At 48.4% G+C, this 26532-nt stretch overlaps 2 protein-coding genes across 12 annotated transcripts in view; one reads left to right on the forward strand and one right to left on the reverse strand.

The window, feature by feature from the left end:
• WASHC1 (WASH complex subunit 1) overlaps positions 1-3562 on the forward strand; it is a gene marked incomplete at its 5' end in the record, with an annotated part of 46411 nt that extends 42849 nt beyond the window's left edge. For all 8 annotated transcript variants that reach the window (XM_082062752.1, XM_082062749.1, XM_082062748.1 and 5 more), the window contains 4 exons: positions 177-341; positions 864-1022; positions 1627-1695; positions 2270-3562. In XM_082062752.1, the coding sequence (XP_081918878.1) occupies positions 177-341; positions 864-1022; positions 1627-1695; positions 2270-2421 (545 nt within the window). In that variant the 3' untranslated portion in view covers positions 2422-3562. The remainder of the gene's footprint in view (positions 1-176; positions 342-863; positions 1023-1626; positions 1696-2269) is intronic.
• Positions 3563-3974: 412 nt separating this feature from the next.
• On the reverse strand, positions 3975-26140 carry DDX11 (DEAD/H-box helicase 11). Of its 4 annotated transcripts, none has more exons than XM_082062709.1 (26): positions 25994-26140; positions 22564-22800; positions 21875-21961; positions 20108-20265; positions 18982-19030; positions 18333-18440; positions 17682-17769; positions 16990-17192; positions 16270-16422; positions 16120-16166; positions 15243-15322; positions 13899-13943; positions 13710-13777; positions 13121-13159; positions 12523-12646; positions 11882-12019; positions 10841-10953; positions 9463-9535; positions 9053-9156; positions 8111-8260; positions 6116-6184; positions 5838-5938; positions 5384-5468; positions 4736-4811; positions 4400-4554; positions 3975-4291 (listed from the first exon to the last, which is right to left on the reverse strand). In XM_082062709.1, the coding sequence occupies exons 1-26, from the start codon at positions 26018-26020 to the stop codon at positions 4238-4240; spliced, it is 2631 nt and encodes an 876-aa protein (XP_081918835.1). In that variant the 5' UTR covers positions 26021-26140; the 3' UTR covers positions 3975-4237. The 4 variants fall into 4 exon arrangements, with proteins under 4 accessions (XP_081918835.1, XP_081918833.1, XP_081918834.1 ...); XM_082062707.1 differs by lacking the exon at positions 25994-26140 and adding an exon at positions 23542-23787; XM_082062708.1 differs by lacking the exons at positions 18333-18440; positions 25994-26140 and adding an exon at positions 23542-23787.
• Positions 26141-26532: the final 392 nt, after the last annotated feature.

Consider the following 26532-nt stretch of genomic DNA (forward strand, 5'->3'; position numbering starts at 1 on the left):
GGGGGCAGAGTAGGGTATCTCAAGCTCTGCCTTGGCCCTGCTGCTGTTAAGAGATGCTGCACGGTGCCTGCTGAGGACTCTGAGCTGCTGCCACTGAGGCATGTGAAGCTCTGAGCTGAAGCCTTCAGTGTGCTCTCCTCTGGGATGCCTCGGATACAACTTTTTTCATCTTTCAGACCTTCAAGATGCTGTGCTATTGCCACCTCCTCCACCACCACCTCCCCCACCACCTCCTGTGATGCCAACTACTGTGCCTCCTCCACCGCCCCTGCCCCAGCCCACAGCCCCCTCTGAGCCAGCCCGGACAGCGAGCGAGGAGAACAGCAGTGCAGTGCCTGCAGGTAAGGGCCGGGCATCTCCACAGTTTCCCCAGCAGAATCTGACTCCTTGGCTTCAGCCCGTGTCTTTAGAATCATAGAATGTGCTGAGTTGAAGGGACCCACAAGGATTATCAAGTCCAACTCCTGTCCTTGCACAGGACAACGCCACAGTTCACACCATGTGTCTGAAGGCTTGTCCAGTCTCTTCTTGAACACTGTCAGACTTGGGGCCGTGACACCTCCCTGGGGAGCCTGTTCCAGTGCTCCACCACCCTCTGGGGGAAGAACCTTTTCCTAATGTGCAACCAATGTCCTTAGTTGGTTCCCTGTGGCTTCCCAGCCTTCCAGCAGAGGAGGGAAGCTGTGGTGGGAGATGAAGCTGCTCCTGGCTGCCTGGGAGCTGCAAACCTTCAGTTCCCCCTTGGCAGAGCTGCTGCTGGCTGGGCACCAGGCAGAAGCTGGTGGTCTATTGGAGCAGCCCTTTCTGTGGGGAACCTGTAGCTGGTGCACTGACCCACCACTGCTGCTTGTCCTTCCTGTCAGCTTCAGTCCAGGGAGCCCCGAAGGAGGTGGTGAACCCCTCTACTGGGCGTGCCAGTCTCCTGGAGTCCATCCGCCAGGCCGGTGGCATTGGGAAGGCCAACCTCCGCAGCGTCAAGGAGAGGAAGCTGGAGAAGAAGAAGCAGAAGGAGCAAGAACAAGGTGCTGAGACCTTCCTTTCTCTCTGCTCCAGGCTGGGGAGCTGTAGGTGGTGGAGGAAATGTGCAAGCCAGGAGCACAGTGAACATACAGAGAGGAAAGGTGGTGTCTCTCCTCACAGGCCGGTGTAGATTTCAAGTGTTTCCCATTTAGCCAAAGCTCTGTGAACTTGCTAAACCCCATCTGTCAGGAAGGGCATTCATGTTCTTGATGGAGACCCGCTCTGCCTCAGGGCATGTGTAGAAGTTTCACGTGTACTGCGTGGGGTCAGGAGGTGCAGGGCCAAGCTCTGGTTTGGACAGCTGGGGAGGGTACTGATGGAGCTGGTTTGGCAGAAGGAGACTGCAAATACCCAGCCCCTCTTGCCCCTCAAGGAATTCCACTCTTGGATTTCCGCAGAAGATGCTGTGACCCTGCAGTGCCTAGTGTTTTCCTGACCTGAAACTGGACTGCAGTGGGAGAGATTAAGGGTGGGACACAGGATTAGAGATTATGTGGTGTTTTTTTTCCTTTAGTCTGAAGGCAGTACTGCAAGAGAATACTTTTGCTGTAGTGCTTGGTTCAGACTGATGCTGCTTCTTGTCTGACTTGTTTTGCTCTGTTTCAGTGAGAGCTACAGGACAAGGTGGAGATCTGATGTCAGACCTCTTCAACAAGCTGGTGCTGAGGCGCAAAGGTACTGTCCTGCAGGGTGGGCTGCTCCTTCCCCCTAGGAAACAGGGAGAAAGCCCTAGAAACAGAGACACTTTCCCCATTGAGTGTGCCACAGCATGGCTGGGATTGTCTTTCCAGAGGTTGAACAGGGGGATCTCCACCTCAAGTTCAGCTGGAAGGGGTTGTGTCTGAGGCAGAGGATGGACTCTGAAAGCTGCCTATGAGGGAGGGACAAAGATAGCTTTCTTCGATTCAGTGCTGGGGCAGCTGGGTCCCTTGCCCATGGGTGCACGCAAGTGGCCCCAGAGCCTTGGCAGGTACCCAGGGCATTTAGTGGCAGTGTCCACCCGCAGCAGCTGGCATGGGGCAGAGGAGGTAAGGGACTTGTTGAGGTGCAGCTTTAGTTAAATGAGCCCTTGTGCAGGGCCATGGGGAGGTTTAAGTGTGTTGTAGTGCTGGACGTTCTGCTTGCTCAGGCTACCTGGCTTCTGGGAACAGTGGTATGAGATGTGTTTTTTTAACCGCCCTCTTCTTTGCTGAGCCTGTGCTCCCCAGTCCTCAGGTGTCACTCACGGGTGCTTTTCTATCCCTCACAGGTATTTCAGGAAAAGGGCCGGGAGCCTCCGGAAATCCCGATGCTCCTGGAAGTCCTGCTGGTGCCTTTGCTCGTATGTCAGACTCAATACCACCTCTCCCACCCCCCCAGCAGCCTGTGGGTGAGGAGGATGAGGATGATTGGGAGTCATAGATAGGGTCAGTTGAGTGTCAGTGTGAATCCCAGGACTCTTAAACTAAGCACCTTTGAGAGACCTCAGCCTGTGGAACTACATCCTGGAGGGTGGGCCCTGGCATGGCAGGGAGACCCTGTCATTTCTCTTCAAAGAAGAGCAGGAGCAACAGGAGCTAACCGCTGCTGAGGTTACAGTTAGCAATAACAGTTTTTCTTCTGCTGTCTGCTATTCTCCACCCCAAACCCTCCATTCCATCTCAAATGCTGCTGCTGCTTGCCCTGCCACAATAAATCCTGCCTTAGTTGGCAGGCAGTGGTGGGGGCCTGTGCTCAGAGGATCAGAACTAGCATTGCTCCTGATTTAAAGGACCTTCAGTCTTTCCTAATGTGACCAGTGACGACTGCAAAAGCAGCTCTTGCAGGCAAACAGTTCTTGCCTCATTTCTCTCCTTGCTTGCTGAAGCTCCTGTTTGCTTGGTTGTTGCCAGAAGAGAGAAGGAGAATGTGTATACTTTCACAGAGGTCTAATTCCTAGTGCCTCTGCACTTGATGGTTTTCTTTCTGTACCTGGCTTATGGTAATTCTTTGCCTGTTGCCATCTGAAAATTTCAATAAAGTTGAAGGCAGCAGGTTGTTACAGCCTTCACTTCGGTAAAAGGGGGAAGTGTGCTCAATTAAGAGTGTCTCCAGGGAAAGCCCAGCTGTCCAATCTCATTTTAGGTGGGGACTGTGCTGCTGCAGTCACTGGGGTTAAGGCAGAGCTTGTGCTACACGGCAGCTTTGCACCCACTGAAGGGGCAGGAGACTCACAATGGACATTTCTCAGAAGCAGCTACTGCTTTCCCTGTGGGGCTAATTAACATGTAGGGACTAGGTACCTGCTCTGTGTCTAATTTTAAGTGCATTTTTTTCATTGAAAAAGAGTCCTGAGAAGTTGCATCCAGCTGCTGAAACTGGAAAGGAGGCAAAACAGCTCCTGGGAAAACTTGCTCAGGATGACAGAAAGAGCTGGGGATGACTGTGGGGTGACAGAGCTGTCCCTATTGTTATTGCTGCCTTCCAGCATGGATCCATGACCTAGGAAAGAACCCTAGGAATGTTGCACTAAAAAAACCAAAACAAAACAAAAAAACCAAAAACCAAAACACCAAAAAACCAACCACCAAAAAAACATCACCTTCCTTACTTACCATTTTCCACAGAAAATTACTTTGAATTCAGAAACCTAGGCAGTAAAAAGAGCAATCCTGTGCTAATGCATGGTCAAAGGAGAAGCACTGTGCTGTATTATGGCTTTATCTTTATTCCACTTGAAAGAATGAACTGCTCCTTGAATCTATTGCCTGCTTGAAGCAAGGTAGAAAGAAGGGGATAATAAATGTTACCCATGGCTGCCCTGTGTCTTACCAGTCTGACTGCAATTCCAATATGACGCAAGCTAACGGCCTGATAATTTACAGTTCTTGTGAAAAGCTCTATGTTTTCTTTGGTCATCAGGCCTCCTACATTTGGTGGTTGATAGGAAAAGGCAGATGTATACATTCAAAATAATTATACTCTCCATACTTAAGTGTTTGGTTTGAAAATATTTAATCAATTTAAATAAAATCTTAACAACTGTAAATAAATAGGAGCGTCCTGCTACTGCCTTCACCTACCTCCAGCCAGTTTCCCTCCTGGTTATAAAGGCTCTCACCATCATAGCACTCAGATACTGAACAGCAAACATTCACAAAGGAGGCAGAAGGCAGAGATTCACAAACTTCTTGGTACAGAAAAGTGGGAACTCATGTTACTTGGAGTGTGCTTCAGAGGTGCAGCTCACAGAGCTGATCTACGGCCTGTTCTCTGGCGCGCACAATGAAGTGTCCGACTTCCCTCGATGGAACTAGGAACACACAAAACCAGACAGTTTGTTCCTGGCCTTAAGTGAAGATTTGAGTAGAGTACAGCAGGAAACAGTTTTGGTAGCTCTACATAAGATACAAGTTCTGACCTTTCTTACTTCTGCAAACGCTGACCCAAAGGCCGGTTTCACTTGGGTCCTCTCCCTGATCCACTGCGGCAGTTTGTTAAAGATGGCAGGGCGGGCGTACCTGTGGTCCAGGAGCAGGATGCTTGCAAAGTCCTTCTGGTGGCGAATGGCCCTGCCTGTACAGAGAGTACAACCACCTTAAACCAGCCCGCTCAAGTGTTTGTTCTCAGGCAGGGAAGCTCATGTTCCCGTCATCTGTACTTAGACTGAACGGTACTGCGTCCCTTTTCCCCACCCTCCTATTTCAGCGCAGTCACGTTTCATATCCCCCAGCCTGTCCAAGGAAGGATGAATTACCTATCGACTGGTTTACTGCCTTCATGCACAGGTTTTCAATCAGCACTCTGCTAGGGGCCTGGCCAGCAGCTCTCGGCTGGAAAGAAGAAACAGGTAAGACTGAACGTGAGGCAGATGTAAATCAAACTAGGGACTCTTATGGACAAAGTGAGACAAATGCTTTTACCCCTGCAGACCCCACACTGAGAGTAAGGAAGGGGAGAAGAAAGGTTGCAGTCAGAAAACCATGTCAAGCATCCACAAAGAGCCAGCCCAAGAGCCCCTTGAAAGCAGAATACTTGTCCCCAGCTGCCCAGGAACAGCATCCCCAGTTGGGCAGTGAGAAAGAACAAGTGAGCCAAATGGAGAAGTGATCCTGGCAAGCAGCTTCTACCACCCTGCCACCTCCTCTCGGGCAAAGGGACCTTGTTCCCCTTAGTTCCCAGCAAGCCCTGGTGGTGGTTCCCTTCACTGAGCTTCTTCCCTGTGATTACGGCCACATGCAGTGTGGAGAAGGCCGTGCCCTCAGTACCACGCAGTCTGGGAAATGAGGGAAAGCTCAAAGACGAAAAAAAATTATCTTCAAACGAAGCCCTGGGACTCATGTACTGGGAGGAAAGTTAATACTAAAAAGCACAAGTGAAACAGGCGGAGGTGTGTCTGTGTTACCATTGTTTTGTCAAGCCAAGTCATTTTTTCCTGAAGCTCCGGAGATTTAATGTTGGGGTAAGGCATTCCCACCATAATCACACACCTGCAAGGGAGGACTGCATTATTCTTAATGTCTCATCCTAGAGCACTTTGCCAATAGACTGATAAATTAGAGGTCACTGCACCCCTGAAACACAGCCAGCCCTGAAAACCAAAGGCGGCAATAAAGCACAGCAGTCTGACAAGCACATTCTGAGCCAAGAGTTGCAAAGGGATTCAGGGTGCCAGAACAAGGGATTATCTAGCACAGCAAGCCACACTGCATTACTCACATGAAAAGTAGTGGGTTTTACAACACGTAACATCAGCCCAAGCCACACGCTCCACAGGATTTTCTATCATGCAAGTCCATCCTGCTTGGAGTCAGAGCATCACAAGCCCAGCAGTCACATTGCAGGAGCAGCCACCTTACCTGCCCAGGTCATCTGAGAAGTTGATCCCTTCGCTCATTTTGCCTCCGACTACCGAAAGGAGAAGGGCCCCTGTCATCTGCCCTCCTGCCTGGCTGCAGCGCTGCAGGAGAGAGAGACCAGCAACTTAAACCAGAGTTGGGAAGACTTCTGTGCTTCAGAAACGCTCCCCACACTAGAACTAGAGCCCCTCTTGTCAGATGCTGCAGTGCCCGCTTTAGCAGCATCCCCTCACACAGTTGGGATGCTACCTTCCCGCCAGCCTGCCAGCTCAGCTCACCTGTATGCACTTGGCGTATTCAACCAGCACCTGCTCCACCTGGTTGGCTTTCTTAGGCTCCTGAAAGATCTGTCACAGGCACAGTGCATTAGTTGCAGCAACAGGAAGCAAACAGTTTGAAGAAAGCAAATCATTTTACTCCCAGCACATGGAGCTAAGATCAGGAAAGGGCAAATTGCCTGAAAAAAAACAACCAGCACCTTTCCCTTCCATTCTGAAAAAGCACTGCTTGCTCACTATGGCACTTTTCAACTGGGCTCTGAAGGGAGCAGCAGCTGCTCCTGCCCCTCCAACATTCCCTTTTCAGCTTTGGCAGGCTTGGGTAATTCTGCGAGAAGTTAAAAGTCACCCGAGAGCTGAAAGGCAATGAGCACCTCTTCCACCTATGAAGAAAGATACACTGAGGTGGAGAGACCCTCCAGCTGCAAGATCTTGAAAGACAGTGACAGGACCAATCAATTAGAATCACCAATTAATTCCAAGTAATAGCTCCCCTTCCCCAGTGAATAAATAAGTTTTGTATGCAAAGCATACAAAAAGTAATATTTCTTTATGTTATTCTAGCATGCCTAATTAGTTACTGAAAGCCCCTGAAGTTAATTGAGCTGCATTTTGATAGATGCTGCACCTTGGCCTAAATCACAAGTTGTTTTCCTAGTAAACAAGAGGTGCAACATCTGTCTTCCATATGACAGTAAAGAACCTAAAGGATGTATTTTCTCATGGTTAGCAAGAAGTACTATCAAATTTTACCAACCGGAGTCAGTCTTTCAGTAGAAAAATAATTGGCAATTACATATACAAATCAAGACTATTTAACTTATTAAACAGCAGCTATTTAATCCTCTGATTTAAATTAATTTCCCCTGTGTAATTTATATATAATCTCAGTGTGATCTCACCACAGCTACTCGAGGACAGACTTTAACCTTCCTCTGCTATGATATGATCTTGTGTGTGGGCAGCTGAAAGTCACACTTGCTGCACTTCTACTAAATTGCTTTGCTAACGCATATCCAATTTGCTGGAGACTGCAAAGGCCAAACAAGAACAAATCAGAGTTGAAAGGCAGAGCAAACTGCGTGATTGTGGCACAAGGCCTTGGAGGCACCAGGCAGACCATGGGACCCTGACAGAACGCACCTAAAAGGCACTGTGAGTGACAGCTGTACCAACACACAGAGAAGCTTCCACCACAGAAACCTACAGGCAGATCCATGTGCCAGAATGCCCACACCAAGGCTATGAAATACCTGGGAATGTGCTCTCCTAATCCATATGGTAACTCTTTTAGCTTTTGGTAAAACAAAAGTCACAGCCAGTCTATATATAATTGCTTTTTATCCGCCCCTGGCACATGATCCAAGATCCCTGCCCCACACCCTGAGAGAGCTGGACTGCCTGATCTTCAATGCTCAAGCTTCAAATACTTGTGAGACTCATTGCAAAGACTTTATGTTTGCAGTGATCTTCCCATTTAATATTTCTCATCACTTCTCCAAAAGGAGTCACCACTGCTAGTCTTTCAATCCTCCATTCTGCACTTCTACCAGAAGAACACCATTTGTCCTACAAAATGCAGTCTGGTCCCATTCTGCCTACCCTTTAGTTGTACTGGTCCATGTTCAAGGGACACACAGCTGAGCCTGGGAAAAAAAGAATTCCCTATAAGAGCTCAACATGAACAGGCCCCCAGCCACATGGGAACAAGCTTGCTGGTTATGGAAAGCAAGGATTGTCTCCCCCCATGGCCACTACACAGGCTGCACTTAAAGAATCTATAGCTAGATTTAATCTAATTTAGATCCCAGCTCAGTGATCAGCCACCCAGGAAGCATCATTTATTCATTACTGGAGGGACTGGCTAGATAAATATCCACTCTGCTGTGCAGAGTATGAGAACAACTCAGCAAGAGAGGCCCATAATGCATAGATAATTGTTTGAGTTTTGAAACCTCCATTTAAAGTACCAGCTGCTTCTGGCTGCATAATTACCTTCTTCTTAGTTGCCAGGCGGGTGAGCAGCCCTGTTTTCTCCCAGTGTGCATAGACCTGCTTCTCATATTCGTAGGAGGGGAAGAAGCACACCACGCCCCCTGGCACCACGTTGCACAGGTTGCAAAGGATTCGGCCTGTCTCATCCATCTGCAAGGGAGACAAGAGCCTATTGCAGCTGACACGAGCTCCAGCTAATGCCACTCCAATTCTGTGCTCAACGCCAGGATCACACCTCCCCTGTGACATGCCTTGGGGGAAGGAAAAATGTGGGAAAATATGCCAGGTCGAAGAGTGCTCTCTATGGGAGTTGGGAATTACCAAAAAGCTCTTCACTGCTTGGCTTTTCCTCTGAATCCAGGGTTTCTGTTACTGTTGTGGTGCAGTGATTATTCAGGAAAGAAGGGTTTATGTCTGTTGTCACAGTGGATGGGACCTGTCACACTAGAACAGATGTGGAGAGGTAGCTAGCACATCTGGTGAAGATCCAGCAGGGGCAGAGCAGATCTAGTGTCTGGCATTGGCTGCTTACTGGCCCACCAAAGGATGGTAAAATTGCAGAAGCATCTGCTGCCACCCCTATGGTTTGGGCTCCACGCTGCAGGGCTGCGACGCTGCACTGTCACTGAGCCCTTCAAACTGTGAAGCACAGTCAGAAATCTCCTTCTGATGTCCAGCACGCAAACACAGGGTCAGTACAGCCAAACGAGCTGCTAGTACTCCTCATCTCCAATAGCTACCTCTGAGCAGGCAGATCAAAATCCCTTTTGCTGCTCCTCTCTCCCAATTATGTGGCAACACACCTGCCTCAAATCCCATGGATTTCCCCTGCCACAGCTTTTGATCAGCTCACCTTTCCAGCAGAGAGCATGCTGTCCTATGAAACATAAGCATGCAAAGCGAAAAAGAGATACCAAGAAAGGGAACAACGGGAAGACTGACCATCTGGGGCAGGTCTCTCGTCTGGTAGGTGAACTCCAGCTGCTGGTTGGAAGGACCACTGCAGAGGATTATGGGCAAAATGTTTTCTGGAGGAATCACGTGTCCTGGAGACAAAAACAAGTAGTGAGAGTCAACATCACTGCTGTGTGCACAAACCCTACCAGCTGAACAGCTTTACCTGTGTGCAGTGAGCCACACATTTGCCTAAGTCATTCATCTGTTCTGACTTCCACTCCCTGAGCCCCTAGGAAGACGGCACACTGCCCACTGACACTGGGCCTGCTCAGAGTGGCCCATGAAAGACGCCACGTTGCTTTGAGTGCTGACAAAACAGCACTAAAGGCCAACTGCAGCACTCAAATCCCACAGACATGGATTACAACCCCTCCCTGCCACCCCGGCACACTCACCGCAGGAGAACTCCACGACACGTGCAGGGTCCACACCAGCACAGGACAGCAGCTGCTCTCGGAAATCAGCCACCTATGAATCACAAGCCAAAGAGAGGTAAAGCACCAGCATCCCAAAAGACATTACATCAGCAACGCTGCTCCTTGAGCACCAGTGTCGAGGGAGAGCTGGTGGGGCGCTGGGGAGATGTGCTACCTCCATCATGAGCAAACCAAAGGCACGGGAATGCTGAGAGCACAAGCCAGGGCTGGGAGGCGAGTTGGAGCCCAAGAGCACACAGAGGGAAAAGGGGCTGCATCAACCCTGCAAGGTCAGCCACTGCCCAGCTGAGACCCCCGGTACTGGCACAGCTGCCTGGCCTTGAGCACCGTGACCCTTCTGCCACAGCCACCAGTGCCCATGGCCTCCTCCACTGGGACAGGAGCGGCAGCGGCCTCTGCCAGAGCCTGGTCCCAAGGCCCTGCTCCCTGCCGACGCCTGGCCAAGCTCTTGACTCAGACCTTCAAGCTGGCCCAAGCAGAACAGGGTGAAGGGAAGGGAGTGTCCCCTTTCAATGCCTGTGGTCCTGAGCCTTGTCAGGGCCCCCCTTGCCTGGAACCACCCAGCCTCTTGGCCCAACACACCGCAATTTCACTTCCCCAGGCGCAAAACCCCATTAGCAGGACTCCTAAGCACAGCACAGACCACAGCTTGAGCTTGCAACTGTGTGCTCTCTCAAAGTTGCAGTCTGAAAGGTTCAAAGTTGGAATGGTGGCCTTCCAAAAAGGAGGTCCTGCACTTCACACCCTCCTCCCACCTCATGTCACAAGTGCAAAGAGGAAATTTCAGGACATTTGTCTCCAGGGGCAGGATAAACATAAATAATGGGGATATCTGACACATCCCACTGCATCTGTACAACATGAGCACAGTCTCTTACGCACTAAAGCAACAGGAGAAGGATGATAAGCTGCCTGCCACCATACCAAGACTGAGGCTCTGATTTTCCTGAAAGGTCCCCTATGGGATGATCCCTGTGGGATGTCTGTCCCTTGAGAAGGTCAGATGGTTTTACAAGGTCCTCGGACTGCTACCCATGCTAGTTTCAGCCCACCACAAGCTCAGCCTCAGCTTGCATTGTCTTGAAGACAAGAAAGACCGACAAGGGCAATCCTGCCCTACACCTACAGCTTTCCGCATGAACAGGCAATGGGATGCCTCATGCAGGGAAGCTACACCAGGGAGACAAAAGGGCAGGTAGGAGAGGCCTTTTCCCACACATGCCAGGGGAAACTAGAAGAAGAGCACACCCCAGGGAGGCCAAGCTGCCCTCTTCCCATGCCCGCTTGCAAATAGCACCAGAGACCTCCTGAGAGCACAGCATCCTTATCCCCTCACCGGCTGCATGGTGCCCCCAGCAATGATTACAGCACGGCATTCTTCCACCACCTTGGCAAAGTGGACAGCTGGATTCAGCAAGAGGAATTTGAGGCTGCTCTGGCCAACTGTGCCTGGGAAAAGGAGAGACACAGCATCAGGAACTACCTGTGACACACACTCAGGGATATGAGAGATTCTTCCTCCTGCCCTGGGCACCCTGCCTGGTCCCCACCTCTCAAAACAAAGGCTTACTATTGAATGCTGCCAGGGACAGCAGCAGATAACGCCAGCCTGGAAGTTACCTGCTGCTTCCTAATCTTCCTGGAGCTGTGGAAGAGGTGCAATAAATCACAAGACAAAAATCAACATCCAAAGTGGGAGCAGAGCTCTGCAAACCCTGGCCCCAATGCCCTTGGCTAAGAATTCCTCTGGGTTCATAAGAGTTGTCACACAGAACAAGCCTGTTAGTCTGCATCAGGAATCATAGAATAGTTTTGGTTGGAAAGGACCTTCAAATGTCATCTAGTCCAACCCCCTGCCATGAGCAGGGACATCTTCAACTAGATCAGGTTGCTCAGAGCCCTGTCCAGCCCGGCCTTGAATGTCGCCAGAGATGGGGCACCTACCACCTCTCTGGGCAACCTGGGCCAGGGTTTCACCACCCTCATTGTAAAAAATTTCTTCCTCATGTCTAGTCTGAATCTCCCCTCCTTTAGTTTAAAACCATTACCCCTTGTCCTGTTGCAACAGGCCCTGCTAAAAAGTCTGTCCCCATCTTTCTTATAGGCCCCTTTTCAAGTACTGAAAGGTCACAATAAGATCTCCCTGGAGCCTTCTCTTCTCCAGGCTGAACAATCCCAACTCTCCCAGCCTGTTCTCACAGCAGAGCTGTTCCAGCCCTCTGATCATTTTTCTGGCCTCCTCTAGATCCTCTCAAGCACAGAGATGTTCCAGCAAGGCTGGAGGTTCCCCCCAGGCCCAGGATCTCCTTCCTCGCTGCTGGTGATGTGCCCTGCAGGCAACTCTCGCCACCCCTCCCCAGCCGACCCCTTCTGGTACCTTGCCTGTTGAGAATGACTCGGCCATCTTGGTTTGCATTCGTGAGGGCTGCGAGAAATCCTTCAATCTGCATCAGTGGGGAGGCAGCTCGGAGCTGGTCATTCTCAGCCTCCACGGGAGGGCTCTGGAGAGTCCCGGCTGCCCAGAAGAGACAAGAAGCAGGCAACTTAGGCCACATTTCTGAAGACAGGGACTAAACACAAAACACAGAAGGGTCCTTTCTACAGGAAACCGATACCTGGTCTGCATACGCAGGCAGAGAACAAAGACCCAATAGAGCAAAAACCACAAATTTTGTCTCATTGCTAGGAAAAAATGATCTGGCTTTTGTAGCTGGCATCACTAAACAGAGCCACCCATGGTAGCTCAGGTCCCAGAGCCAACACGTCACAGCAGGGCAAAGCTTGAGTGCATGCAGCGTAAACATGGAATCACATCCTTCAGCTTGAAAGGGACCTCAGGAGATTTTCTAATCATATGTATGGTTGCCTAGGTCATCTAGTCAGATACATTAGAACACCTGCACAGGACAGCTTCTGCAGTCTGTTGCTCTTTGTCTCCCCTTTCCTCAGGCAGACAGATGCAGGTTCCACATCCTCACTTCGTCTGCAGACACACAAGTGGAGGATGTCTGAACTCACCCTCTTTACCAGATCCCTGCTGGAGTGTCAGAAGAAAGTTCTGCAAACCACCCAACTTCTGGTTCTCCTTGTTGGTCTTCACAGCTGTGGCAGGGCCTCCATATCGCTCCACAAACCCAAAAAGCTGCCAAGCAAAAGCCAGTAGGATTAAGACTACCAACAGCACAAATCAGACAAGATAAAACCAGGTTTCTGCCCTGCCACAGATAAAGGTCCTTAGTAGGTGTTCACAAACCAGCCCAATCAGTATCTGTCAGCCCAGAGCAACCATTATGTTCCTTCACTCATTGAATCAAAATCAAAACACGTCTCTGATGCTTTTTTCCCCAGTACAGCCTACCCAGGCTGGCAAGTTTGAAGCCAAGCAGCACAGAACTAGCACCCAGTGGAATACTGTGGTACACCATGTTGTATGCTTCTTTGCTGTATAAGCTAAAGGCAACCTGTCCATACAGTGCTTTTTGCAGGAACCACTTTTTTTTTGCAGAGCAGAGTGGAGAAGACAGGCTTCCACCCCAGTTGCTGCGTCTTCCACTTCAAACTTAATGTGTGAAACAGCATTTGAACGCTGTTGATCACAAAGTCTCAGGGGCAGTACCTTCCTACTGATGAGGCTCTTCTCGCAATAACGCTGAACCTGTTGGAGGAAAAGAGGAAAAAAAAAAAAAATGAACTGGCATTCAGCATCCCTTCTCCCATCCCACTGCCCTGGATCCCTGTCCAGCTGGGATATCACTTGCTGCTCTTGCTGTGCTCTTGGGGAGGAGCGCACAGTTCTTCATGAGTGTTGCCTCCCAGACAACAGTTTATTACAAGGGCATCGCTGCCAGAGAGGAAACGCCCTGTGTTAAGGTGCTGTGTTTGGTGGTTCAAGGGGTGGGTCAGGTTATTGGAGCAGTGTAGTTTCTTCACCCTCAGCCCTTACAGTTTAGCTTTGCCTACAGGCAGCCTCTGCACTCATACATGTTTAATTGCTTGCTCCCCTCTACCCCAGGACCATCTATCCAGATTTAATGCACTGTCATCCAGACAGCAGCAGAGAGATCTATACACTGGGGAGAATCTACTAGAAAGCAGATCCCACCATGTGGACCTTGGCTCTACTTCCAGCTCTCACACACGCATTCTCATAACCTTGAAAAAGTCACCACCACCAGTGACCTAGCAGATGACAACATTTGCATTACCTTGAAGAGATTGATATTGTCAATCTGGCTCTGAAACAGAAAGTCATTGATGGATTTCAGCAGTGTCCCTGAAAGAAAGTGTGGCAAGGAGAATAAAAATTATTAGCTGCTGGGCCTGCAGCCCCTTACTGCCCATCTCTGTGTCCTTGACTGATGGCTGCATAACCCAGGTGTTCACCTCAGTCTTACCTGTTTGGGAAACTGCCTGACAGCTAGGATTTTGGTTCACATTACCTGAAAAACATGAAAACGATTCAAGGAATGGGTCTGTCTTAAAAACAAAGTGAGAGATTAACAACTGAGCTGAAAGGGACACCACATCAGGACAAAACCCAAGAAATAACTATATATTTGCAAAATGGAGCTACACAGACACAGTATCAGCTCCTGCTCAGTTTTCATTTCCCCTGTAAAGCAGCCCTACACTGCAGGACAAGCATGCTGTTGCATCCTAAGAAACACCACCTACATTCCTTCTATAGCAGGAGACAGCAGGTAGGGTGGGCGCATACAAATGCTCACACACGACGTAGTCATCATGCTGCACAGACGAAGGGACAGGGACAATGCATCCCTTACCCTCCTCAGTGCAGCAGCGGGGAGCTGGGAGACATGTAGGCTGCCAGACAATTGGGAAGAGGGGAAAACCTGAGGACAGCTCCACGCCCAGACCCCGACAGCCAGGACAGGATTACTTGCTGCCACTCACTGTGTTCTGTGTCCTGGTGTTTAACACCCACCTCACATCTCACTCTTGCAGCCTCAATCATGAAGCTGTACACAGGCTGCATCTTTCTGATGAAAGGACTTAACTGAGTGTGGGGAAGAGAGGACTGGCAGGAACAGGGTGAGAAGAGAAGTAAACATTTGAGAGAAGGGCAGAGAGCACCACCACGCCTCTGCCCCCCAAGAGCTGCATTTCCCTTGGCCAAGGAGGAAGCTCCTTATGAACTTATGACAGGCTCTTCTCCAGGCACACTGTGTTGTCACAAAGAGAGCATTAGAGGAAAGGAGCCCTGCAAATGCCAGTGGATTTAAAAATCACAGCAAAATAGGATTTTTTCACAAAGGAAAGGCACCGCTCAACAAAGACTCATTCTGCAGAGGCATACCTGACACAGCTAGAGGCCATGCCACCAGATGACCCAGGAGAAGATTTATTCTGTGCAGCTCTTGTGCTGTCCTGATCACTGTCACACATCTGTTGTATTCCTCACTTAACACCCTACCTTGTCACCAACTATAATCACATCAGAAGACCCCACAGAAACAGAGGGAAACTGCCTCTACCAACTTATGATGTCATCTACTGCTCCACAGCTAATGAAACAAAGAGAGGGGTTCAGGAAGATACCAGTCAACATCCCCATGTTACAAAACAGCCTGAGAAATAAAATTACTGGCATCTGAACCTATACATGAGCAGCATCTCCCCACAGATTCTGCAGAGGGGGAAGTGGGACAGTGCCCTGAGGAAGTACCAACTAGCTCAGAGTCTACCAGCATCCCTGGAGATGGAATAGGTTTGCTTACCTCCCAGCATGGCCACAAACCGCTCCAGCAAATACAGGATCTGCTTAATGTACATCAGGTTCTTTGCCTTCAAACGTTTCCTATCAAAAATGAGACAGGTATTAGGCCCCAAAACATCTTCAGAGAGTAACTCACAGCAGCTGAGCTGCAGAGACAAGCACCTGAATTCTCCTTCATTTTGAGGAGATGGGAACCAAGAATGATTTCTCTCAGGCTCACTCTCCCTATTGGTGACAGAGCACAGACCCCTGGATGTCCTGCCCAAGGTCACGCCAAAGCACTCATCTCTGCACACCACACTGTTTCTACCATCTCTTTTTTCCTCACACATTAATTACAGTTTGTTTATTACAATGGCAGTGATGTCTCAAGTCCCTGTTGCAATAATGCTCCACAAATTCAAAGTTATTAGCATTGATCACAATAATCAATCCCTGCAGGGATGAAAAGATGCAAGATTTGGCCTGAGCCAAAAATCACACATAGCTTCCTCTGCAGACCTTACTGCCTCTGCTATAATGCCAGTCAGCGCATGAAAGACTAAGGTTCAGGAGAGACAGAAAAGACTGAATCTTTCAAAACTCTGCATCACAAAGCAGGAGTGATTAGAGTGAGATATTGGGAAAAGAACGGAGAGTATAAGGGAAAGCCAGAATCCTCAGGGTATCCCCCTTCTCACTGCTTAATACTAGTCCCAAGAGCCTGACTTAGATGGATCTAGACAGAGATAATGAAGCAATTGGCTTTTCATCTGCAGAAGTATTAATGCAAATAACATTCCACCAGGGAAAAGCAATAAATACTCTGCAGGCATAAGACAAGCCCTGGCATCCACACTGCCGGCCGCTGTTGTGCTATTTTCCTCCGAGATCCTCACCTGTATCGCTCCATGTACTGCAACAACTGGGAGTGGGCACAGCACAGCTAGATGAAGGAAAAAAGGAGCTATTACTAGGTAGGAGTCAAGAAAGGGCAGTCTGTTGGATGCAGAGCTTGCTCATGATTATCAGGCCAGGCTATGACCCACCTGAGAGCCGCTGACCTCCGCGCTGTGGATACAGGTGATGGTGTCTATGAGGTTGTGGGCCTCATCGATGATTACAACCTGGTCCTTCAGCTTGATCCCAGCAGCGCTCCTGGTAGGTTCATGCAAGAGCATCTGATAGGGCAGCACCACCAGCTACAGAGGAAGCACACACTGCCCTGATTCTGGCTCTCATCATTACAAACTGAGGGCGCTCCCCAAGAACGACTTAAATGCCCGTGTCAGATGGCCTCACAGAGTTCAATCAAGTTACCTACTCTTATTATGGGAAAAGGGACAGGAGCACGTGCTTGAGAGGGGCACTGGGATGCAAGCTAAAGAGAAATGTTTATGCTACAAATGCATAGTGGCTCAGGTTACCCTCCAGATCCCCTCGGAGGCACTGAAAGTGTGTCTTCTGACAGAGAACCAAGCAAGGAAGAGCAGTGGCAAGAGCAAAGATTATGCCCACATGTCAGTATTGCCTCACAGTTACTGAGCCTTTCAAGTGTTTCAGAATGCTGAGACATACTTAGAGCATCCCTATTAATTTCAAATTGGTATTCTTATTTTCCTTTGCTTTCTCAGCAAAACTACAGCTGACAGAAACACAGGCTGTTTACAAACTCCCACAATATTGAGTAACAGTACTGGGGCGAGCAGGCAATTGGTTTATTCTTAGAGGCCCTGTCATTAATTCCACTAAAAGCATGTACACCTTACCTGAGCAGCAGGAATGGCGTATCGACTCCCATAATATGGGCAGGCTTTGGTCTCCCTTCCCAAAGCCACCAACTGCTCAATATCCTTCACTTCCACTAGAACTTCATCGCGGAGAAACTGCATTTGCTCATAGGAATAAAAGGGGCATACAGTGCGACTCACACGCCTCTTCTTCCCTTCCGTCTCTTCATCGCTCTTCTTTTCTAACAGCAGAAATCAAACGCAAGCTATGAGGAACAACACAATAGCCTAAAACAACTCCTTTGCAGAACCTCTTGGATTTCAAAGCAGGCTTTGTCATGTGTATTTTTGACCTACCATCTATTTAAAGATTATTCAGCAGTAACATTTCCATCTCCAAAATGGATGCTACTCTTGCCAATTAGATTTAGCCACGTGGCATTTTCCAACACTTCTAGTACTGAGCTAAAGACAAGCACTCTTCTGTTGAAGAAGTCCCAACCAACTTAGGGCACTCATACATATACATAGAGATCTCAGCATCCTAGCCTGGAGGACAAGAAAAGTCAAAGCACTAAGGATCTCTAGCTCTGCTCCTCCAAACTGCCATTTTTCAAGCTCCTACCAAGACAGTCTTGCCAGAGAGAGAACTGACTGGCAGATCACACTGTCTCCAGAGTCTCATACCAGCTTTTTCAGTGACTGCTTCCCCAGGCTGCAAGTGTTCCTACCGTGTTTGTTCTTTTGCATCTCCATGCAGCGGTCATTGATGAGCTGGAGAGCCCCCAAGCGTCGCACCTCCTCATTCACACACAGGTTCTTGGACATGCAAAAGGGGAAGCATTAGGGGGTCATTAAGCACCGAGTGCCCCCTGTGCACCCTTTGCTGTAAAGTGAAAGATTTCTTTAAAGCAGGCCTGATTCCAAAATGAAAAAAGGAAAAGGAAAAGTCTATCAGTCAGACACTGCACATACTAACTGCTATAAACATGCTCAAAACCCATAAAAATCTAGCAAGGAAAAAAAAATGAGGTGTACTGAGATGGCTCACAGCTACACAGCAGCTTCTAAAAAATGCTTCCAGAAGTAATACTAAGAGGACCACCTTCCCAGTGACTCAGACATCTGTAATATTCCACATCAGGAACGGTAAAACAGATTTTTGCATATACATCAAAGGGTAAATGGCCAAAGCACAGCTCACAGAAAAACGTGCATCACTGAGATCTGTGTCACAGCCCTTGACAGGTTTAGTTTTTCAATGGGAGATTCAGTCAATTCCTGAGATGCCTTCTGTGGTATTACATCCACACGCCTCCTTGGAAAGTCTCTCACATTAAGTTAACGTGCACTCTGGGTCACTTGCGAAAAATTCCACTTACCTGCCTGGATCCCAAGGAGACCAGACGGGTGTCTTTGCCAAAAGGACTTTTTTGCACCTCACGCACAAACTGAGACAGCTGAGAGTGAGTGCGGCTGCAGTAGTAAATCTGCAATGAGGAAGCACAAAGGGAAGACAGAGAGAACATGGAAGCAAATCCCCTACTTATAACCAATCCCACAAGGACATGGCCAAGCACCTCAACAAGGTACGTCTTGCTCAAACCTTTAAAAACACAAGTGAAGGCACATGGTTGAGTGTCAGCTTATAACCACTGAGGCCAACAGCCTTGTCTTTCTTTCTCCTATGCATTTGCCCATGTTTCCATTTAATTTTCCATGGTCCCTATAAAAACAGGGACTTACCATTGGAGAGTAATAAAAAGCTGTTTATTGCAGCGTGCCTTTACAGCAAGTCACAGCAAAAATTCAGCAGTGATTGCAGAGCAAGCTGCCTAAGCAGCCAGTGTGGTCCAGAAGGAGATGAGCACAGCAAAACTGGCCACTATCATCAACAAACTTGGCAGTTCTTGGCTGCTAGCTCCTAAATCCTTCTGTATCGATGACCCTAGGAAGGGTGCAAAGAAGCCATAATTCTGCACACTCCTATGTTGTTCTATGTGTTGGCACCATTTACTTTGCTCATCTCACCTTAGTCACGTGCTCCTCTTCCAAATCATCATCATCATCTTCTTCTAGCCTAAGAAAAGAGAAAGCTCAAACATTTTCCTTTCAGCAGATCATTGACAGTTAGAATCAAATGATGCTCTACTACAAGAGACAGGTCTCAGGAGAGATGGTTATGTCATCTCAAGAAAAGCCTCACATCTTAACTCAGGAGGTTAAAGAAAAATCAACTTTTTAAGAATAGTGTATATATGCACAATTGGCTCAAGCCTTGCTCTTTAAAAGAAAAATGTCCATAGGGCTGTGTCTTTAGCAATGTCAAGCATATTTTTTTCTTTCAAATCTGGGGCTTGTAAGCCCCAGGCATAAGCTACTCAGTTCTATACTATTCTTTGGTGAGCTTATTTATTTTTGTAAAACTTTCCCTTTAGAGACAATCTACCCCCCTCAAGCTATTGCATAAAGAGAAGCTTCAGGAAGATATTTAGCTGCCATAGAGTTCCTCAAAGGCAACAGCAGTTTAATGTTTGATAAACTACATAAAACGAAGTAGTTAACGTGTTTTGCAGTTTTTAAGGCAGGAGGATCTGTCTAGATACTCATTAGTAAATTTGTATTTAAAATGTATTTGACTTCTCATGCTTATGTATGGCTTCTGGCTTTCTGCATAAAGCAAATGTATGAGAGTGAAAAGTGAGCATGGGGTTTTCATGTGGAAGCTCGGTCATTAGAAATCTGAACACCTCTCCTGTTAGCGTACCAAGAGATGCCAGTGTTAGTTTGCACGACTGATAACTTCCTCCGATGCCTTGGGTTCCATTTTGGTTTTCTAATGCAAGGAACTTGATGCCAAGTCATTCACTCAGCATCCAGAGGCATTCTTTGGGAAACTGGGTATGGATAAAAGCAAGACATTGCCACACATTTTAAGAAAAATGCACTTTGTCAGAAAAGACTTCAGGTCAACTCTGATCAGTCTAATAAAAGCTTAAAAAAAACAAAACAAATCCCCAGAACAACCACTACCTTACACAGCCTGAATAGGGGAGAAACTTCAGATCTGCACAACCACATATAAAATCCCTTTAATTAATGCAAGTCAAAAATTATACAGAAAACATTTTCTTGGCATGGAACTCCCTGTCCTTACCCAGATACCATTTTCTTTTCTTCGTCACTCTCATATTCAGCAAGAATCAGCTCCTCCTCATCGTGATCCAGCTGCTCTAGACCATCCACTCCAGCTCCCTCTGAAAGAACCTCCTTGCTGAGCTGAAGAAGGCGCTTTGTCTCATCCTCCTCAGACCTCTGGAAGGAACACATGATCACATAGTTTCTCTTACAGAAAGAGCGGTAGCACACAGACAGATGGGAAGACAGCACAGACCCCCCCCAGTAACACAGGGAATGGTGTGTGGGGTAAACCCCCGGCAGGACAAGCAAATGCACCAAGGTGTCTGAAGCTGTTCAGCCCCACAGCTGCTACCAACAACCAAAGACTTCCTGACACACACTTGTGAAGAGAAAAACATGAAAAAATCTTCTATGCAAAAAGTCTCCTGAACTCCTAGATCCTGAAATTACAATATCAATGTAATCCAGTATTAGTTGCTTCAAGTGGCCCACAAAAGACGACTGAGAAAAACACCAGCGTGTGTGAAAAAACCCAACCAAGCAAACATATAAGAACATAATCAAATACTCCATCCACACTTAACTCAAGGCTAGGATCAACACAGCACCTGTTTCAGAATGCAGAGCACAAGATTTCTCTTGCCCTTTTTTCTCCAGTTATGTGGTTCTTATTCTAACATAGGTCTGCCTCTCTGAAAATACGTCATTAAACTTTGAAGAACAGTGTTCTGACTAATTTTGCGTTCTGTTAAGAGCAGCTTGTTTTTTACCATCTGAAAACAGTATCTTTCAACTTCAATAAGCATTCTTTCACCATGGGATTATGAAGAAAAGCACTTAGCAAGCACTACAGAGGAGATGAAATCAGTTGCTTTTTCAAATCTCTGTAACACTTCTCTCATTAGCTTTCTTGTTTGTTTTGTTTTTTCTTTTTTTTTATCATGCTTCTCACATCATGCTCTTCAACCTCTCTTAAGAGACAAAAGTTCTTTGTTCTGCTTGTTTTGGATTTGCTATTCACCTCTGAACCTTCACTATTTTTGCCATATTCTTTTGACAGGAGTTGACTAAAACACGACACTGCACACTAAAAACCAACAGCCTGGCAGCACAGCCAGTCTGTCTGTTTGGGGACCTGAGGTGGGTATTTCTGGGAAGTTTGGCTCATACCATCGAAAAGCCCTTAGAGTCAGGAGTACTGAAGCCAGTTTACCCATCTAAATGGCAGGAATATCTGTGAACTTTTTATATGTGGAAAAGAGACATTTCTGAACAACACAATCATGTTTGCTATGAAAGTAAACAACTACAGTCATTCCCTAGTGGTGGGCAAAGTACAACCAAAGCCTGACCTGGCTCTTTTTGAGGGGTCTTCTGTTCCCATGATCTTAAATTTAATCACAGTTCTATAGGTTTTAGTCCAGAAGTACAGAGTGTTCACAAATGCTCATTAAACAGAGAGCTTTAAAATAAAAAGTTTAATACTTTGATTATTTTTAAAACAAAAGCAGAGGGACAGAAGGTCATTAGAACACATGCCTCTTCTATCCACGCACAAGTGGTGTCACAGGAAATTGTCTATGCACAAATTGTTTTTCACACCTGTACTTTAAAAAGAAAAACTAACAAAAAATTTTGGATGGCCCATTTCAGCAACCTAATACAAAGAACTCCTCAAACAGATGGATTGGAAAATTCCAAGTGAAGTCGCAGATATAAACAAGTATGAACACCACTAAAGATAACCAAAACAGAAAGTTCTAATCTCTGCGGAATAACTCACCTTTCTCTTTGCTGCATATTTTAACTGCACATTATGGCGAATTTTCTCAAGACGATCTTCTCGCTTTTTTCTCTTGATCTGCTCTTCCTAAAATAAATGGAAAGCGAAGAAAGGATGAAGTGTATTTAGTCCTTAAACCTTGGGTATAATTACTTTCCCAATTCCTGGGTATAGAAAAAAATTAACTCTGAAACCAAATCATTTGTACACGATCCCTTTCCCCTGGAGTGCACACCTATTTTATGTTACCATGTTCAGAGCAGTATAGTTTCCTGTCTTATGCAACCTGCACAGCAATGCCTCATCCCTCGTAACTGAAACAAAGTCCTGCAGAAAACAAAGACCTCCATCACAGTGCACCTCACTTTTCCAGCCAGCACCCAGGCTATCAGCCTTTCTTATCCTCACACCTCGTTGCTTTACCCATCCTCTGCATATGAGGCTGTTTATGCTAGACATGAGGAAGAAATTTTTTTACAATGAGGGTGGTGAAACCCTGGCCCAGGTTGCCCAGAGAGGTGGTAGATGCCCCATCCCTGGAGACATTCAAAGCTGGGCCGGACAGGGCTCTGAGCAACCTGATCTAGTTGAAGATGTTGCTGCTCATGGCAGGGGGTTGGACTGGATGAGCTTTGAAGGTCCCTTCCAACCCAAACTATTCTATGATTCTACAATCAGCACTTCTCAACCTTTAGCCTCTCCACCATGTCTCGCTCTTCTTTCTTCTGCACAAAGGCCGTCACCCAGTCAGGTTCCCCAGCAGTGTCCCTGCTGTCTGGGCACTCTGGCTCAGCTGGCGTCAGCCGCTTCGTCCCCTCCTGCCCACTCTCCTCGGGTGCCAAGAGTCGCGCCTCCTCCTGCTGCTTCTTCTCCTCGAAGTCTCGGAGCCAGGACAGGGCCCCACAGATGAGGCTCAGTGACTTCCCCTGACACAGAAAACAGACAAGATGAGGCTCCCGTGGCGGAGCAATGATGTCACCCACACGCACACCAGGCTGCCTCGCGCACTCGGTGACAGCCCCTTCTGAGCGGCACCAGCCCCAGGCCCGGCCCCTCTCCCCAGGTACCACGTTGGTAAGAGGAACAGAAATATTTTAGAAACCACTAGGCATCATGTAACAGAAACACAATAGAGAAACAATAGCTCTATAGAGACTGGACATGAGGCAAAGTGGGGACGCCCTTGGCTTGCAAGCTGGGAAAGCAGAATGTTCCACTAAATGAAGAAAGAGCTACGTGACTTTTGCTGAGTAGCAGCACAAAATGACAGTGTGCACGATCAATAAATGAGCTCAAGAAGCCGACACCAGGGGGGCACCAGGCTGCGAACACACCAGGGACCACTACAGACCCCTGAAGAAGACTCGAATACCAAACATGGACATCCAGGACAGGGCGGGGTTATGTAAATAACTTGTGTTAATACATTAACTAAGCGGTAGAAAGACATGAATATGCAATAGGTATATGTAATAAATACCAAGAAATGCGAATCATGCGCACTCTCGATTTGAGGAACGATCCTCCGAGCGCCCGGCAGTAAAAGTGCTGCTTCTTAACACTTTCCAAACAGCGTTAAGGAGTCTTTTTGCCGACTTTTCGGTGCCACCGTCCCTCTCCACCCTCCTCCCCCCGGGTGGCGGCTCCTGCCCGCCGCCCCGCCTCACCGTGCCCGTGGGGCTCTCGAAGATCCCGACCCGTCCGGCCTCCAGCGCGCCGTACAGCGCCGCCATGAACCGCTCCTGGATCGGGTACGGCGTGTAGGGGAACGGGAACCGGCGGCCCCCGCCCGGGCCCGGCGCTGCGCCGCCCGCCACCTGCGGGCACACGGACGGTGCCGGTGCCGCCGCCACCGCCGCGCTGTCCATCCCGCCCGCCGCCGCCCCGCTTCGAACCGGAGACGCGCCGCCCCCTTCCCGTGACGCTCCGGAAGGCCCGGGCCAGGCTCGGGCGGGCGGAGCCCTGATAAACCCCCGGTTCCCCCATAGGTGCTGCTGCGCCCTCTGGTAGCGCCCCTCCCTATACATTTCATAGAATTATGGAATCAGTTTGGCTGACCCTCAAAATCACTAAGTCCAACCACTAACCCAACCCCGGCACTAAACCATGTCCCTAAGAACCTCATCTACACACCTCTTAAACACCTCCACAGATACTGGCTCCACCACATCCCTGGGCAGCCTGTTCCAACACCTGACAACCCATTCCGTGAAGAAATTTTTCCTAATATCCCACTCTCGCCGCTGCCAGTAAAGCACCAGAGCCGCAGAGTTGGGTGCAGGTACTGTGGAGGGCCCCCAAGCCCTGTGACGGACACCTGCTCATCAACCCCAGGCTTAGAGAAAAGAAAATCATCTCAGAGAACAATGTAGGAGTGAGCTCTCGTCCTCCCCTTTCTGGTCAGATTGCCCTTCACAAGCTCTTCACCGCACCAAACTCGGCACGGGGCCAACCCCCGTTCACCATTTCACTCCCATCATACACAAGGACAGAAAAGTGGGTTATACAGAGCAAAAAAAATGGGTTTATTTAGGATGGAAACACAGAACCAGTAATAAAACACAGCAATATAGAGGAGGTTTATGTAATACACAGTCATTAGCGTAGTAATAAATGCAAATATAATAACGCCTAACTGCTAAGGCTGAGTTTTATATTTTAATACTTTACAAACAATACTGAGCTAAAGAAGACTACTCTGTCATAAAAAGGACTACAAAATTGCAAACAGTCTGTGGACTACCAGTAGGAAATCACCGTGTACCAGTTCTGAGTACGACATCTGGTGGGGGAACCTTTTTTTGGTTAAATAAGGTAAGGCCACATTTTTTGCCCATGTTGGTGACCCGGGTTGGAAAGTGTATCAAACCAGCAAGGACAAAGCTGGGAGAAGCTGCCACAGACTAGTAATGGGCAGAGTTCCAACTGGAAACACTTGCACATCTGTATTTTCTGGGAACTGCTGCGACAGTTTTGCGTTATTCAGCTGTCGTATCAACCAGGCTTTGTGTGAGGAGGTAGGAATTCATTGCCCCGTGTGAGATTTGGAAAAGAGGAAGAAAAGACAAATAGATTCAGGTTCATCTCCAGAGTCTCAGCCTCAAAAGATCTGGAAGCACCTTGTCAAACACTGGGTAAACTTATTACGTTCATGAAAAAACATATAATAGTTTGGGTTAGAAAGGACCTTCAAAGGTCATCTAGTCCAACCTCCTGCCATGAGCAGGGACATCTTCAACTAGATCAGGTTGCTCAGAGCCCTGTCCAGCTCGGCCTTGAATGTCTCCAGGGATGGGGCATCTACCACCTCTCCGGGCAACCTGGGCCAGTGTTTCACCAACCTCATTTTGTAAAAAATGTCTTCCCTGTGTCTAGACTGAATTTTTCCTCCTTTAGTTTAGAACTGTTACCCTTTGGCCTATCAGGACAAGGGAATAAAAATTTTAAAAAGGGAAGGTAACAAAAAGAGAGTTTCTAAGACACAACTACAGTGTCTAACAAGCCAGACTTCAGACTTGGAACCAATCCGGCACTTTTTATTTTGATCTTTACTTCAGCTGGAAAGTTATTTTGCAAGCCTGATTCTCCTAGTTATTATTCTACCACATATTCACAGTCCTCGATTTAGCCAGAAGCTCAATGAAGTCACACAAGTGTGGGTCATTCTTTTCAGTTGCCAATTTGCACAGCTCTAGCAGTGACTGGTTCACATCCTTCTCCAGGTGCAGGGCACACTCCATTGCAGTCAGGCCATTCTCCTGTTCCTCAGGCTGCCAGCACACTTCCTAAACTACCAGCACTCGGCTCCAAGGACTAACTTCCTGCTTCCAGACCTCCTAAAGGTTTTTGTGCCCCTGGGGTCAAGCAACCATCCCTGACACCATTCACCACATCTCCAGTCAGTCTCTTCCCACCATGGTTCTCGTCACCCACCTTCTTCACGTGACCCCCACACCGCTTTTGTTTCCTGCTCTGATCACCCACTCCAGCCCTACGGCAGAAGTGAACGTGAAGTGAGTGTTCTCCTACCCACCGTACATTTATAAGGTTTCTCAGCCACGTGGATTTTCAAATGCACTTGAAGCGTCGAGCTTTTCCGGAAGCTTTTCCCACACTCACCGCACTCGTAGGGCTTGGCTCCTGCATGGATCCTCAGGTGGGCACCAAGGGCCGAGCTGTGCCTGAATGTTTTGCCGCACTCCTCACACTTGTAGGGTCTCTCCCCACGGTGGATCCTCAGGTGCACGTTGAGAGCCGAGCTCCGACGGAAGCTGTCCCCGCACTCCACGCAGATGTGGGGCCGCTCCTTGGCGTGCGTGGTCTGGTGCTCGGCCAGTGTGGAGCGGTCGCTACACCTTCGGCCACACTCGGTGCACTGGTAAGGGTTGGGCAGGAGGTCACCGTGGTACACAGGCAAGGCCTTTCCTCCATGGATCCGGCGGTGCGTGGTGAGCGCTGAGCTCTGGCTAAAGCCTTTCCCGCACATGGGGCACTTGTAGGGCTTCTCACCCGTGTGTGTTCGCATGTGGGTCACCAGAGAGGAGCTCTGCCGGAAGGTTTTCCTGCACTCGGCGCACTCGTATGGTTTCTCTCCCGTGTGGATCCTCTGATGCCGAATGATGGCTGAGCTGTCTCGGAAACACTTCCCGCACTCCTGG

This window comes from Streptopelia decaocto (assembly GCF_964273445.1).
Source record: "Streptopelia decaocto genome assembly, chromosome: 1".
NCBI classification, from domain to species: Eukaryota; Metazoa; Chordata; class Aves; order Columbiformes; family Columbidae; genus Streptopelia; species Streptopelia decaocto.

What these genes read in the sequence shown, in the direction of transcription:
- DDX11 (XM_082062707.1), bottom strand. Translation starts at nt 23,742, where the DNA reads ATGGACAGCGCGGCGGTGGCGGCGGCACCGGCACCGTCCGTGTGCCCG. An exon ending in AGAGCCTCATCAGTAGGAAG is followed by an intron (nt 12,647 to 13,120) that starts GTACTGCCCCTG and finishes TTTGCTTGGCAG; the next exon opens with CTTTTTGGGTTTGTGGAGCG. An exon ending in GCCTGGCAACTAAGAAGAAG is followed by an intron (nt 6,185 to 8,110) that starts GTAATTATGCAG and finishes TGCCTGTGACAG; the next exon opens with ATCTTTCAGGAGCCTAAGAA.